Source organism: Microcaecilia unicolor, chromosome 5 (assembly GCF_901765095.1).
Source record: "Microcaecilia unicolor chromosome 5, aMicUni1.1, whole genome shotgun sequence".
NCBI lineage: Eukaryota > Metazoa > Chordata > Amphibia > Gymnophiona > Siphonopidae > Microcaecilia > Microcaecilia unicolor.
Window position 1 is genome coordinate 47,471,779 of NC_044035.1, and position 16,455 is coordinate 47,488,233.

Consider the following 16,455-nt stretch of genomic DNA (forward strand, 5'->3'; position numbering starts at 1 on the left):
GGGCCGGTCCGGAGGGACTAAAGGAAAGCAAATTAGCAGGTAAGGTCTAATTTACCCTTCCTTAGCGTCCCTCCGGACCGGCCCAGAATGTGACTGATGGGAAGTATCAAAGCAGTGAAAATATGGGAGGGACCAATGCGCGATCTAAAACAACTTGACAACGACCGAGAACGTCCGAACGGTAATGCTCAGAAAAAAGAATGCAGAGACGACGCAGACGCTGCCTTACAAATAGCTTCTAAAGGCAGCAGACAACCCTCTGCCGACGAGACTGACTGATCTCTTGTAAAACGAGCCTTGAAATGCCCTGGAACAGGCGTCCCAGAAAAAGACTAAGCTGAAGCAATCATTACTTAGAGCCATCAAGAAATAGAGAGGCTAGAGGTCCTGAACCACACCTCCAATCAGAAGAAAGAAACAAAATACCGGATGCCAACAGTAAACCTAATATCGTGGTACTACACCCGTTTGACACCCAAATACCTCAAAACCGCTGCTCTTCAGATCCAGAAAGAGAACCGAAGACAGGCAATAGCACCGGCTGAGAAATATGAAAACTGAGGCACCACCTAAGGAAGAAAGAAAAAAAAAAAAGGCAGTCCGGACCACTACTTGATCGGACCCGAACTGTAAAAACGGAAAACTACCCGACAGCGCCTGCAACTCCGAAAACTTGCCTAACCGAAACAGCCACCAAAAATACTGTCTTCATAAACAAGTCCTTCAAGAAGAGGACAACAAAAGCTCCAAGAGAATCTTAGCAAGAACAGTAAGCAGAACAACAGAAAAATCAGATCCCGAGTAAAGGAAAATTGCGAGGAGGGACGAAGAATATTAACCCTCCGCAAAAACCAACGGACCACATCCGGATGACTAGCTAGAGACCTCCCTTGGATAGGACCACGGAAAGGCGGCAAAGCCGGAAACTGCACCTTAAGAGAGGCCAAAGGAAGGCCTTTGTCACAGCCCTACTGTGAAAAATCCAAAATTTGTGGAAGCAAAACACTAAAAAGATATAGGCCATAGCCTTTACCCCGTACTGAAATATGCTCCTAGTGCGCATAACCCTCAACGACATACAGAACGTTGACGAGAGCGAAGCATAAACTCAACGACCTGCTCAGAATAACTTAATTTAACCAGTTTAGCAGGAACCAGAGCCAGGCCATTAGACACAATCAATCCGAAGCGGATGAACGACACAACTCTACGACAAGAGATGTCGCAGGACCGGAAATCTGAAGAGAATGCCATCCAGACGACGCCGAAGGTCGGCTCACCACATGCTTTGAGGCCAGTCCGTTTCCACCAAAGACAGACATCCCCTGTGCGTCTGTACCTTCTCACGAAAATGCTTTATCAGAAGCATGCCTTAGACCGGCTGAGCAGGATTGTAGAAGATCGTCCACACCCTGCACTAAGGGATCCTTTCGACGACCGAAGCATAGAGGAAATTTTGCATTGCCAGAGAAGGCAAACCAATCCATTCAGGGAGCCCCCCCCCAAACAATCGACTAACAGCTGAGACGCCACCTCACTGAGTGACCACTTTGCAGAAACGAGTATGCGATGAGAGAGACAAAATTGCCTGAACATTTAGGATCCCTGCTACCTGAGCCGCTGAAAGAACCCACGGATGGACCTCCACGCATTGAAACAGTAGCAGTACCTCTCGCTCCAATGGGAGACTCCCTGTTTCTCCTTAGCAATTGAAAATTGCGACCGCTGTGGCCTTGTCCGACCGTACTGGAAATGCTCGGCCTCTGAGAAGAATAAAACACCTCTGTAAATCCAGAAAAATGATTGTGGTCCCGAAAAGGTAGATTGAAAACAATGTATTCTGACAAGACCAAAAAGTGAGAGCAAACTGCCTCTGACAGTGAGCTCCCCAGGCAAGGAGACTGGCAACTGCTGGCACTACAGAACAGCTGGACTGAGCTAGAGGAATACATTTGGATCAATTGGACTCCCGAAGCCGCCAACATAGACTGGTCTTCACTTGGAGCGAAAGAGGCAAAGTTTGATGTGGGAAAAAAAACTTCTGAGATGAGCACCTCGACCAAGAGTGAGCTCTGACAATATGTCACTTGAGTCCAGGTCCAGTCACCGCCTAGATCGCTACCAACAGAGCTACCAAAACCTGTAGAGAACCTACTGCTGGCGGGCTGGAAATCAGCCCAAAATGACAAATTTGAGTCTGCAACCTGCTGACTGGGGCCGACAGAACAGCATGCAAACCTGCCTCGTGTCGAACCTGACCCCAAAATACTCAATGAACTGAGAAAGAAGAAGACTGCTTTTCTGCACATGGACTGCTTTTCTGTACATCGACTACCCAACCTAGGGACTGCAAGGACTGTACCAGCAACCAATCGTCCAAATAAAGGATGCACTACAATGGGCTCCGTTGAGAGAACCGCCACCACAACTACTCTGACATTAGAAAAGGCACGAGGAAGAGACGCCATCTGAAAATGGTGGACTAGCCCTGCAAAACAAAAAGAACGAAGGAAACGTTGGTGTGCAGGACGAACAAGAATGTGAAAGTAGGCCTCTGTAAGATCGAGAGAGGTCAGAAACTCCCCTGACTGCACTAAAATAATAAACGAACCATAAAGGTATCAACCGATAAGAGAGCACCTAAAGGTCTAGCTTATCTGTCTAGAGATCTAAAATTGGACGGAAAGAACCCTCTTTCTTGTGAACTAGAAAACAAATGGAGTAAAGATCTGACACTGATCCTCCCAAGAGACAGGAGAAATGGTTTGAAATTGCAGAACCCTGCAGAGAGAAGCTCTGACGGCCCCGGCATTTGCTCCCAACCCGGTAAGGAGATCCTGCGGAAAACCACCAGCAAAGGGAAAGCGAATAACGCGTACCCTACTTGAATAATCTCCAAGACCCACTGAGCCGAAGCAGTCTGGGCCCACCAAGAAGCACCAACAGGGAGAAGAGACTAAACCTGCACAACTTCATTGCTGAGAGCACGAGTACTAATTAGCATGCGTGTGACAGCAGTAAGACATATAAAAACAGAGGCATGCCAAAATGCTAACACACCTGAAATTGCGTCAATACAGAACCTTACTGGTAGGCGACTTGTTGGGGAAAACCCCCCAAAGGAATCAGAATTCAAAGAGAATTAACTGGATAGTGCTGCAAAAATCAGCACTAAGTGTCTAAACCAAAAACCAGACATTCAATGGACCGCCTGGGAGCAGATGTGGCTACTATTGGAGGCGGGACTCTGAGCGTAATGGACCTACTGTCTGTCCAAGAAAGACAAACAGTTATGCTCTTATATTCCCATTCAGCTTCTAGCGCATGAATCTGATCATACAAAAAAAAGACTACAAGCCCTACCTATGGCTGAAACGAACTGGCTAGTTAGAAGACAGTGTTGACACTAAAAACAGGTAGGAGACAGCTGTGCACACGCCCTAGAAATCTAATGCTGCTGCTTTTCACTGGAGCTAGCCCAGCATTGGACTAAGGTTATACGAAAAACATTGTAAGGTGAAGCTTGAAAAGACTGCCTTAAAAGCTAAGTATTCCAGACCTATTCCACTGAAAGGTGGAAAAAAGGAGGGGGAGGGGGGGAAGACAGAACAGAAAAGATGAGCTTGAAACCCTATGAATATACAGTGGTGGAAATAAGTATTTGATCCCTTGCTGATTTTGTAAGTTTGCCCACTGACAAAGACATGAGCAGCCCATAATTGAAGGGTAGGTTATTGGTAACAGTGAGAGATAGGCGACATCAACCTACACCTAGAAGATAACACCCTACCAAGTACAAGAGAATTCAAAGAATTCCTAAAACTCTGGGATCTGCAAACACCCAACATACAACCAACTCACGAAAAAGGACACACACTAGATATCATAACGAATAGATTAGAACCGGACTCAACTATCATACTCGCTAACACAAGATGGACACCAACACCATGGTCAGACCACCATAGAGCAAATGTCACTCTCTGCTGGCAAAAAACACAACTAAACACGAATAATAAACATGAGCGAACAACCTACACAACGAGAGGGAAAATAGACCCCACAACATTCTGGCAACAGATTTACCAGAACGAATGGACTACAAATGCTGACACCATCCAATTCCTCCAAGAATGGGATGACATAAGCACAACAACATTAGACAAAATCGCCCCAGTCCAAACCAGAACAACACACAGGAAAAACGCAAATCCATGGTTCACCGAAGAGCTGAAAAAACTAAAAACACAAGTCAGGAGACTAGAACGAGCCTGGAACAAAAAGAGAGACGAACAAACACTAAATGACTGGAAACTACTTCGGAGAAAATACAAATATACCATAAAACAGACAAAAAGACTTCACTACAAAACATTAATAGGACCAAACTACAAAGACACACATAAACTCTTCAACCTCGTGAACAAACTATTAGACACCTCACCAGTTACAACCAACGACAAAGATACACCAAGTGTCGACAACCTAGCGACATACTTCAAGGAGAAAATTATACTACTACGGCACAAGATACCCACCAGCCCTACAGAATACACCACTCTTCTAGACTGCCTAGATCCAGAAGATGGAATATTCCCAGCAGACAGAACCTGGACCGAATTTGAACAACTGCCAGAAGACCTCATCTCAAAAACTCTTAAAAGATATGCTAAATCCAACTGCAAACTAGACATATGTCCAAACAGCCTCATGAAATCCGCTCCCCAGAAATTCATAATAGACTTAACAAACCACATAAACTACATGCTACAAAATGGACTCTTCCCAAAAGAAAAAGGAAAAATCTTGCTCACCCCTATTCCTAAAGATACAAAGAAAAACACGAGCGAAATAACCAACTACAGGCCAATAGCATCTATACCACTAATAACCAAGCTAACTGAAGGTATGGTAACTAAACAACTCACAAACTACCTAGATAAACACTCAATACTGCATGACGCCCAATCAGGATTCCGATCGAATCATAGCACAGAAACAATATTAATCACCCTTATGACCAAATTCAAACAAATCATCGCAACTGGCAACAATATACTCCTCCTACAATTTGACATGTCAAGCGCCTTCGACATGGTAGATCATGGAATCCTGCTACACATACTCGAACATTTTGGCATAGGAGGAAATGTCCTGAACTGGTTCAAGGGGTTCTTAACCCTACGTTCATATCAAGTCACATCTAACTCAACCACGTCCAAGGCATGGACACCTGTATGTGGAGTCCCACAAGGATCACCTCTTTCACCAACCATTTTCAACCTAATGATGATCCCTTTAGCAAAACTCTTATCAAACCATAAGCTCAACCCGTATATATACGCCGATGATGTAACAATATACATCCCATTCAAACAAGACACCAAAGAAATCTCCAACGAAATCAATCAAAGTCTACACGTCATGAACACATGGGCTGACGCATTCCGCCTGAAATTAAACGCAGAAAAAACCCGATGCCTGATACTCACCTCCCAATACAACACAAATGAATTCAGCGCTATAAACACACCAACCCTAAACCTCCCAGTCTCAGAAACACTAAAAATCCTTGGAGTCACCATCGACCGCCACCTAACACTCGAAACCCACGCAAACAATACAACCAAGAAGATGTTCTACGGCATGTGGAAATTGAAAAGGATAAGACCATTCTTCCCAAGATTTGTCTTCCGCAGCCTAGTGCAATCCCTCGTCCTCAGCCACCTGGACTACTGCAACTCACTATACGCGGGCTGCAAAGAGCAAATCATGAGGAAACTTCAAACAGCCCAGAACACAGCAGCCAGGCTCATCCTCGGAAAACCAAGATACGAAAGGGCGAAACCACTACGAGAGAAATTACATTGGCTTCCACTTAAGGAATGCGTTACTTTCAAAGTTTGCACACTAGTCCATAAGATCATCTACGGCGAAGCCCCAACGTACATGTCTGAACTAATAGACCTACCACCCAGAAACGCTAAAAGGTCATCCAGAACATACCTCAACCTCCACTTCCCCACTTGCAAGGGCCTGAAGTACAAGACGCTACACGCGTCAACCTTTTCCCACATGAGCACGCAGGCCTGGAATACACTACCGCGCAACCTAAGAATGATTAACGAACAAGCTTCCTTCCGAAAACTACTGAAGACGTACCTGTTTGAACAAACTTACGGAAAGAACCAAAACACAGAGTCCATACTCAATGTTCATCAATGCAACATACATCCACTTCAGATCCCTCATCCTGTAATCAATTGTCCCACTGTCTCCTCCCAATGTTTCTATGTTGATGTCCCATTGTTATATTCCTAATGATAATCGAATGTCTCACACAACTCTGCACAATGTATTCCATATTCAAGTTGTTACAAATGTATTTCTACTATTCATATCTTATTGTAAGCCACACTGAGCCCGCAAAGAGGTGGGAAAATGTGGGATACAAATGCAATAAATAAATAAATAAATAAAGATAGCACATCACAAATTAAATCCGGAAAATCACATTGTGGAAAGTATATGAATTTATTTGCATTCTGCAGAGGGAAATAAGTATTTGATCCCCCACCAACCAGTAAGAGATCTGGCCCCTACAGACCAGGTAGATGCTCCAAATCAACTCGTTACCTGCATGACAGACAGCTGTCGGCAATGGTCACCTGTATGAAAGACACCTTCCACAGACTCAGTGAATCAGTCAGACTCTAACCTCTACAAAATGGCCAAGAGCAAGGAGCTGTCTAAGGATGTCAGGGACAAGATCATACACCTGCACAAGGCTGGAATGGGCTACAAAACCATCAGTAAGACGCTGGGCGAGAAGGAGACAACTGTTGGTGCCATAGTAAGAAAATGGAAGAAGTACAAAATGACTGTCAATCGACAAAGATCTGGGGCTCCACGCAAAATCTCACCTCGTGGGGTATCCTTGATCATGAGGAAGGTTAGAAATCAGCCTACAACTACAAGGGGGGAACTTGTCAATGATCTCAAGGCAGCTGGGACCACTGTCACCACGAAAACCATTGGTAACACATTACGACATAACGGATTGCAATCCTGCAGTGCCCGCAAGGTCCCCCTGCTCCGGAAGGCACATGTGACGGCCCGTCTGAAGTTTGCCAGTGAACACCTGGATGATGAGACAAAAATTGAGCTCTTTGGCATGAACTCAACTCGCCGTGTTTGGAGGAAGAGAAATGCTGCCTATGACCCAAAGAACACCGTCCCCACTGTCAAGCATGGAGGTGGAAATGTTATGTTTTGGGGGTGTTTCTCTGCTAAGGGCACAGGACTACTTCACCCGCATCAATGGGAGAATGGATGGGGCCATGTACCGTACAATTCTGAGTGACAACCTCCTTCCCTCCGCCAGGGCCTTAAAAATGGGTCGTGGCTGGGTCTTCCAGCACGACAATGACCCAAAACATACAGCCAAGGCAATAAAGGAGTGGCTCAGGAAGAAGCACATTAGGGTCATGGAGTGGCCTAGCCAGTCACCAGACCTTAATCCCATTGAAAACTTATGGAGGGAGCTGAAGCTGCGAGTTGCCAAGCGACAGCCCAGAACTCTTAATGATTTAGAGATGATCTGCAAAGAGGAGTGGACCAAAATTCCTCCTGACATGTGTGCAAACCTCATCATCAACTACAGAAGACGTCTGACCGCTGTGCTTGCCAACAAGGGTTTTGCCACCAAGTATTAGGTCTTGTTTGCCAGAGGGATTAAATACTTATTTCCCTCTGCAGAATGCAAATAAATTCATATACTTTCCACAATGTGATTTTCCGGATTTAATTTGTGATGTGCTATCTCTCACTGTTACCAATAACCTACCCTTCAATTATGGGCTGCTCATGTCTTTGTCAGTGAGCAAACTTACAAAATCAGCAAAAGATCAAATACTTATTTCCACCACTGTATATATATGGTGCTCCCCACAAGAGAATTGCTAACAGTGGACAACCAAACTGGCTGTACCCCCAAACTAGCCATCTGTAGAACTGCATAACATTACAGATCTCAGCAGCATAAAAATGACAGTCACAGCATTTATCTGCTGCATTTGTATCACACATTTTCTCACATATTTCCAGGCTCAATGTGGCTGACAGCATTGAGAAGGAAATATAGAAATCATTTTAAAATTGAGGAAGCCATGCAAAACATGCTGCAGAGCAAACCTTGGCTGAGAGCATAGATTGAATGGGCAATCAAAAATATTTTTATCCAGGAAGCTAGAGACATGAGCTTAGCCTGCTTATCTGAGATGTTTCCCTTGCTGTTTTGACCAGAGAGGGCAAAGACAGCAGTTGATTCATGCATTACATTCTGTGCCCGTGCCTAGAGCTGCATGACCCCCTGCCAGGTAATGAGAAATGTAGTGAATATGTGTCAAAAAACACCCAATAAAAGAAAGGTAGGAAGAGTAAAAACCTCCCTAGCCACATGCTCCTGTCTAAAACACCAAGCACTAAGCTCTCTGCATCAGACAACTGTCTCTCTTGCTGCGTTCTCTTTCCTCCTCTATAAAACTATTCAAAATGGTTTCCCCACGGAAATCGGCACCCAAGGAGAGAAAACCAGCACCCTGGTAGTCCTTCAGAATTGAACCCAAAAGGGACCACACAGCAGCCCCTAAACCTGGCTGCTGCAATTGAATAGTTCCCTTACATCAGAAAACAAAACAAACAAGAAACAGCTGATCAGTTAACCTCTGAGCTGCCTTGCTCCTTCTTACTGCCCAGAAACGGCTCTGCTTACACAGCAGACCGGGAGGCTTTTTCTTTCTTTTTTAAAACAGCAGCTGCCTCTCCCTCTTCTAAAGCTTCCCTCCTCCAGGGGCTTTAGGAAACTCTTAAATTGCTTGAAAAAGCAAACAGGCTGGCTGAAGACAAATGAGCCAGCACCAGGGAGGATGGGGGGGAGTGACTCGGCCTTAGTTCCGAGTGCAGCAGCCCCAAGGCTCTGAGGGACCCACAGGGGTTTCAGGCATCAAATAGCAGGTTTTTGTTTTTTTATTTTTAAACAAATGCACAGGGACACAGAACAAAAAGCATACCAACACTTTAAAAGTTAACCAAAAGAGAAAAAAGTATAGAAAAGACTGAGACTGAAGGGCTCACCACCTTCCACCTGCTGGAGACTGAGATTACTGGATCTTTCTCTAGCTGGCAAGGGCTCTTATTGGCTGGCTAGAGTCACAACTTTTTTCTCAGTCTCCACCTGCTGGAAGGCGTACACAACCCATCAGTCACATTCTGGGCCGGTCCGGAGGGACGCTAAGGAAGAAGTAAAATCAACAGCCACCACAGGGATATCAAAACCGGGTGGGAATCCAGTCCGCAACAAAGCGGCAGCCGCCTCCGGCACAGCTCTTTTTAATATAAAGGCCTTGTGCATCAGCAGCACAAATTCCGGGGAGAAAAACTCACCCTGGCCCTCCGCCCCCGAATTAGGAGAAGCGGAGGAAGGAGCTCCTCTAGCAGCCTCGAAACTAGGCATCCCACTGCACTCAGACTCCTCCACAATCGTGAGGGTCGAGTCATGCGGCGCTTCCAAAATGGCGCCCGCTGCCAGTTCCATCAAGCAGGAAGAATCATCGCTCACCATGCCCGTACTAGCACGAGTGTCTAAGGAGCACGTACTGCAAAGCCCCGCCACTGACCTGCATTTACAACAGCGGGAGCAACACTTAACTCCTTCAGCGGCCATTGCCCGACTGGACGGAAATATAGAAATAAAATGGCGTCTTCGTGCCAAAACTTACGTCGCACAGAACGCTGTCCGCGGGAACCTCCCCCGCAGGAGCTGGGCACCACTCTCACCTCAGAAGACTGAGTCAACGAGCTCCGGTCACTCTGCACAGTCCCAGAATCTCTGGAGAAAGCCTTAGAATAGCTACGCTGAACAGCGCGCACTTTTTTGTATTTTTAACACTGTGAGGAAAGTTGGAGGCAGGGACAGGGAACAAAACCAAGTATGCCTTCAAAGTGGTCACCACCAACACCACCCCCGTTCAACTGGCAAAGCACAGGAGCCTCCCCAGGCAGAAATCCAGGAGCTGCTAAAGCGACATCCACACCTGCTGGGAGATGGAGATATACTGAGGCGGAAGGGGCTGGCCGTCCAGAGTCACTGTGTCTTTCAGTGTTCTCTATCTCCACCTGCTGGTAGGTGGACATAATCCATCAGTTAATGGATTCATCTGCTGTTGATGATAAGGAAGAGGCTTTCAACAGAATACAGGACTTTGCTTTCCTTTAGTCAAGTCGTACCATTCTGAACGAGGGGTATTATCCCCTCCTACTAGAAGATGGAGGTAGAGAAAACTGATCTTTCCCAGTGAACTCACTGATATAGTCTGTTGGTGCTCAGTGGAAGTTCCATCTGAAAAACTGCATAAGGTTTCTTTGTAATGCACACCCATGCCCTATCAACCACTGCAGCTGCAAAGATCAAGTAAGCATACCACCACAGTGTGGCAACTTGCTACCCTGCAAAGTTTTTTGTTTTTTTTAAATTAACCGTAAGGGAAAGCAAAGCACCTCGTGAGTCCCGAGGTCTTAGTCTTCCGAGGGCAGGCGTTAGAATGGTACAGTCCAACTAAAGGAAATTATTCGGTAGACAAAATTTCATCTTCCTTGTCGACCGAGGGCCAGATGCACAAAGCTTACCTTGCTATTAACATTTGCTTTAGACTGGTTCTAGCCAGTCTACAGCAAACATTTACGTAGCTAGTAACGCACAAAGGGGTTTTCTATGGCTCTAACGTGTGCTGTTAGCAGCCCCCGAGAACCCCATGCAAATATATTACAATGAGCTCATTAGTAATCTAATGTGGTTGGGAGGTGGGGATAACTTATACGGTCTGTGCCCTGAAGACGACAGGTACAAATCAAGGTAGGGTCTACACAAAAAGTAGCACATATGAGTTTATCTTGTTGGGCAGACTGGATGGACCGTGCATGTCTTTTTCTGCCGTCACCTACTATGTATGTGCATTCCAGGGGATGCAGTGCTCCAGAGCACTGGAGCTGTCGGAGAGAAGAGAAGCACAAGCAGAAAGCTATAAAGGCTGCCTGCTTATGCTTCCAACCTCTCACCTCCCAGCGTCCTCCCCCCCTTGAATTTTTTTTTTAATTTCCTTGGTGGTCTAATGGACCACAACCCCCTCCCCCCCCCCCCCCCCCCCCCCCCCACACACATCTTGTTTTCTTTATTTCCCTGGTGGTCAAGTGGACCCTGACCCCCCAATCTTTTTTTAAACTTTCCCTGGTGGTCCAGTGAACCATGACCCCCCTCCCCCTGTGACCCTGGAACCTTTTTTTTTTAATTTTCCCTTGTGGACCAAACCCCTTCCCTCTGCGCAGGCACATAACCCTCCCTCCCGCACCCGCCCCACACCCCCGCCCCTCCCTGTACGTTTACAACCAGGTGGAGACAGGAGGGTAGGAGCAACGGCTCCTCCCTCGGGCCTGCCCAGAACAATTTGGCAAATTGTACTTTGGATTTTACTCACGTTAAGATCTAAGTCCACTAAGTTACAGGTAAGCCCAACAACACTTTAAAAAGCAGCTAAGCTGTATCAATACCCTAAGAGGGTAATTCAGTGGCGTTCCTAGGGTGGCTCACACCCGGGGCAGATCGCTGATGTGCCCCCCCCCCCCACTCCCGACGAAAGGCCACCTCCCCCCAGAGGCATTTTTACCTCCTGAGGGGGGGGGGGGGAGGGGGGGTGCCACGCGCCTGTCTGCTTCACTCATTCCATGCTCCCTCTGCCCCGGAACAGGAAGTAAACTGTTCCGGGGCAGAGGGAGCACGGAACGAGCGGAGCAGACAGGGGGTAGTTTAATAAAGGTTGTTTTTGAACACATGACAGTATATGCATGTACAATTCTACTTTAAAAATTATATATAATATAAAAGCATACATTGTGACACATATGTGTGCACTTCTGTGTGGCTCGGGTATAATGTGTTTAGTTGCAGATCTTGGGCAGTATCACAATTTACATCTATACATCATAAAATTGTCATACAAACATTTACACCTGCTCCCAAGCAGACAAATGTTCACATTCTAGACACTATCTCTGCAGCTTGTAACTTAACAGAAAAACAAACATGCCTATGTGTCTTCATAAAATAGGAATAAAACAGGTGCCTACTTAGCCTCCCCAACTTAGGCAATCTGGTATAAAGATATCCTTAACTAATGAAATCTATAAGAAATCTACCTGATCCAGTTTGCGCTTTAAGGTAGACACTTCTTTTTGATTTGAGAATGTAATATCAAGCCCAGGTGATATTGCATATATAAATTCAATTCCATATTCTCGGGCAGCTGATATTAACGTCATTAGTTGCTCTGAAATAATAATTTTAAAAACAATTCAGGGATTAGAGGTACTAGAAAATGTTTACATTTTTAAACAGGTTATTATTGTCATGCAAACAAATGATAGATAAAAGACATGCCAAATAATTGTGATCAAAAGAATATATGACAAACTTGCATCAACTTATATAATTTCAAACAGAATCTCCCCCCCCCCCCACCCAAAAAAAAAAAAATATTTATGGGTTCTTTTACTAAGCTGCGCTAGGTGCTAACGCGCACCTAACACAACTTAAAATCGCATACCATGGGACGCACTCAGGCATCCTGCGGTAACTGCCAAATGTGCGTACTAAAATACATTTTTTTTTTTGAGGGGGGTGTATCCAGGGCAGTAACTGGTAAGTGCACAGATGGCACGTGAGCACTTACCTGCAATTATTCATTCCTTGCATATCTCCAGACCTTTCCCGAACCCACCCTGTGAAGACTAGCATTTGAAACTATTCTTTGCTTGTGATTTTCTCCGCAAGTAACGGAAGAGTAAAGTTGCTTGCAGTGGGTCCACTGCAAGCAACTCTTCTGTAATCTACCACTGCTGGAGCTCAATTGAGACCCACTGCAAGCAACTCCTCTGTATTCTTCCCATCATCTGCTGGAATGGTCTGGAGATATTCAAGGAACGAAAATTAATTTCACCTTCCTTATCTCCAGACCAGTCCCACAAGAAGGAAATACCAAAACAGTACTAAAAGCAGGAACCAGAAAACCGTCGAGAGAGGACAGACAACCCAAAAGCAGCCTCCTGACAAGCATGAACAAAGAGGTGGTAATGCTTCACAAAGGAATGATGGGACAACCACGTTGTTGCCTTGCATACGTCTTGAATTGGAATTAAGGAAGACTCTGCCCAGGAAGTGGCCTGCACAAGAGTAGAATAAGCCTGGAGCTCAGCCAGAAACTGCCTGCAAGCAAGTAAACTGAAGTGATGTCCTCCTTAATCCACCTAACTATTGTGGCTTTGGAAGCCACCTCACCTTTCCTTGGTCATCCAAAGAGGATGAAAAGCCTATCCATCCTACGAAACTCCTCAGTTCTCTTCAAATAATGAAATGCCATGCAAACATCCAAGCGATACAAAGAATCTGGCACTTCCTGATGAGGAAAGGTAGTCAGGAAAATAGCCTGATTGTATCTCCATTTCATCTCAATCTTCAGCAAAAAGGATGGCACTGGCTGAATTTTTTTTTTTTTTTAACGGAAAAGGCTCTCAGCAAGAGAGACAGAAGCTCTGAAATATGACGAGCCAAAAAGATTGCCACCAAGAAAACCACCTTCAGAGAGAGGTCACTGAAGGACATCGAATGCCAAGACTTGAAAGGAATCATGGAAAGAGCTTCTAATATCCGGTTCAAATCGCATGGGGGAGTTATCCTCAAACTGTGGTCTCAAATGTTTCACTTCTTGGAAAAAACCTGGAAACACCTGATTGGAAAGCCAAAGACCTGCTCTTCAACAGGCCCCAGGAGAAGGATAAACCCGCCAACTGAAATCATAGGAAAGGCCACACCTTTCTCCATCCCAGCCTGAAGAATATCTATGATCTCCGCAACTGAAGCCTGGAGGGGAACGATGTCTGTTGTCACACACTGTTAATAGCAGCTTACACTCCCCGTTCAGTCTGCCGACGGAAGCATGAAGGGCAAGCAATACGTTCAAACATGGCAGCTATTTCTCTTTTCTGTGACGTCACATGCTGTGAGTCAATTCTCCAATCAGGCTTCTTCATGGGCGAAGAATACTCTCCACAAATTTGACAGGAAAATATTCAAAAAGAATTCAGAAAAAATATATCCACTCTATTTTACCATTAAAATATTAATATTAGCTTCATTAGCTATGGAGAATTATTTTGAATATAATGGAAGACTTTTTCAACAGGTGTCTGGGGTAGCCATGGGTGCAATGATGGCGCCCTCAATTGCCAACCTATGAGACATTTTGAAGTCCAGTACGTGTACCCTTGTCCTTTACAAGATAAGATTAAACTTTGGATACGTTACATCGACAATGTCTTTATGATTTGGGAGGGCGACAACGAACTGTTGGACCAATTCAATATGTACCTCAATGGATGCCATCCGAATATAAAATTTACCAAGAAATCTGACTGGCATGAAATAACCTACTTGGATGTGAGGGTATGGAAGAGTTGAAAGGTAAAATTATGTATCATACCTGATAATTTTCTTTCCATTAATCATAGCTGATCAATCCATAGACTGGTGGGTTGTGTCCATCTACCAGCAGGTGGAGATAGAGAGCAATCCTTTTGCCTCCCTATATGTGGTCATGTGCTGCCGGAAACTCCTCAGTATGTCGATATCCAAGCTCCATCCGCAGGACTCAGCACTTAGAGAATTACACCCACAAAGGGACACTCTGCCCAGCTCACCACCGCCGAAACGGGGGAGGGGAATTAACCCAGCTCATCCCCACACAAGTGGGGGAGGGGAATCCGTCCAGCTCATCCCCGCGGAGCGGGGGAGGGACACCACCCCGCCGATACGGGGGGATCTGGCTTATCCTGCAACCGCAACCGCGGGAGGAGCTGACTGACCCTAACACCGCCGAAGCGGGAGGGGTACAAAGCTGCCCTACAGCCGCACGAAGTGGGAGGGAGCGCCGGCAGAATTTATGTCTCAATCCAGCCCCGTAAAACGGAGGGGAGAGGAATGCAGCAGCTCACTGTAACACAAACTCATCTCAACTCTTGAAGAATCCAATTGAAAAAACTTGAACACGAAGTCCTCCTGAACAGGAACTGAAGACTAAACTTGAATCTGAAATGCAACCAGAATATAAACAGTACAGATATCTGGGAGGGGCTATGGATCAGCTATGATTAATGGAAAGAAAATTATCAGGTATGATACATAATTTTACCTTCCATATCATCATGCTGATCAATCCATAGACTGGTGGGATGTACCGAAGCAGTACTCACCCAGGGCGGGACATTGAAATCCCTGACCGCAACACTGAAGCTCCAAACCGGGCCTCCGCCCGAGCAGCCACAGTCAAGCGGTAATGCCTGGAGAAGGTATGGGCCGATGCCCAAGTTGCCGCCTTGCAAATTTCTTCCAAGGAGACGGACCCGGCCTCTGCCATCGAGGCCGCCTGAGCTCTAGTGGAGTGAGCCTTCAGCTGGATAGGCGGCACCTTCCCCGCGGCCACATAAGCCGCTGCAATGGCTTCCTTGACCCATCCTGCCACTGTAGGCTTAGCAGCCTGCAGACCCTTACGAGGACCTGCAAACAGGACAAACAGATGATCCGATTTCCGGAAATCATTGGTCACTTCCAAGTATCTGATGATGACTCGTCTCACATCCAGATATTTGAGAGCAGAGTATTCCTCTGGGTAGTCCTCCCTATGAAAGGAAGGGAGACAGAGCTGCTGATTCACATGGAAGCGAGAAACAATCTTGGGCAGGAAGGAAGGCACTGTGCGAATAGTCACTCCTGCCTCAGTGAACTGCAGAAAGGGCTCTCGACATGAGAGTGCCTGGAGCTCGGAAACTCTTCTGGCTGAAGTGATAGCCACCAAAAAGACTGCTTTCAACGTCAGGTCTTTCAGAGATGCCCTCGGCAAGGGTTCAAAAGGCGGCTTTTGCAAGGCTCTTAGCACCAGGTTGAGATTCCACGCAGGCACCACTGAGTGCAGAGGAGGGCGCAAGTGATTAACTCCCTTGAGAAAACGTACCACATCTGGCTGCGAAGCCAGGGAAGCACCCTTCAGGCGGCCCCTGAAGCAAGCCAGAGCCGCTACCTGGACTTTAAGGGAACTGAGCGACAGGCCTTTCTCCAGCCCTTCTTGCAGGAACGCCAGCACTGAAGAAATTGGAGCAGTGAAGGGAGAAAGTGAGCCTGCTTCACACCACGCTGCAAAGGTACGCCAAACCCTGGCGTAAGCAGTAGAAGTAGAGCGCTTCCTCGCTCTCAGCATAGTGGCGATGACCTTGTCTGAGAAGCCCTTCTTCCTCAGACGCTCCCGCTCAATAGCCAGGCCGTAAGACCAAAGGGGGAGGGATCCTCCATCACCA

General features: G+C 46.2%; 1 protein-coding gene across 1 annotated transcript in view; it reads right to left on the minus strand.

Annotated features, from left to right (window-relative positions):
- Positions 1 to 16,455, minus strand: part of OGA (O-GlcNAcase) — a 314,455-nt gene that overhangs the window by 232,457 nt on the left and 65,543 nt on the right. The window contains exon 4 of the mRNA XM_030202855.1: positions 12,250 to 12,380. Coding sequence (XP_030058715.1) covers positions 12,250 to 12,380 — 131 coding nt within the window. The remainder of the gene's footprint in view (positions 1 to 12,249; positions 12,381 to 16,455) is intronic.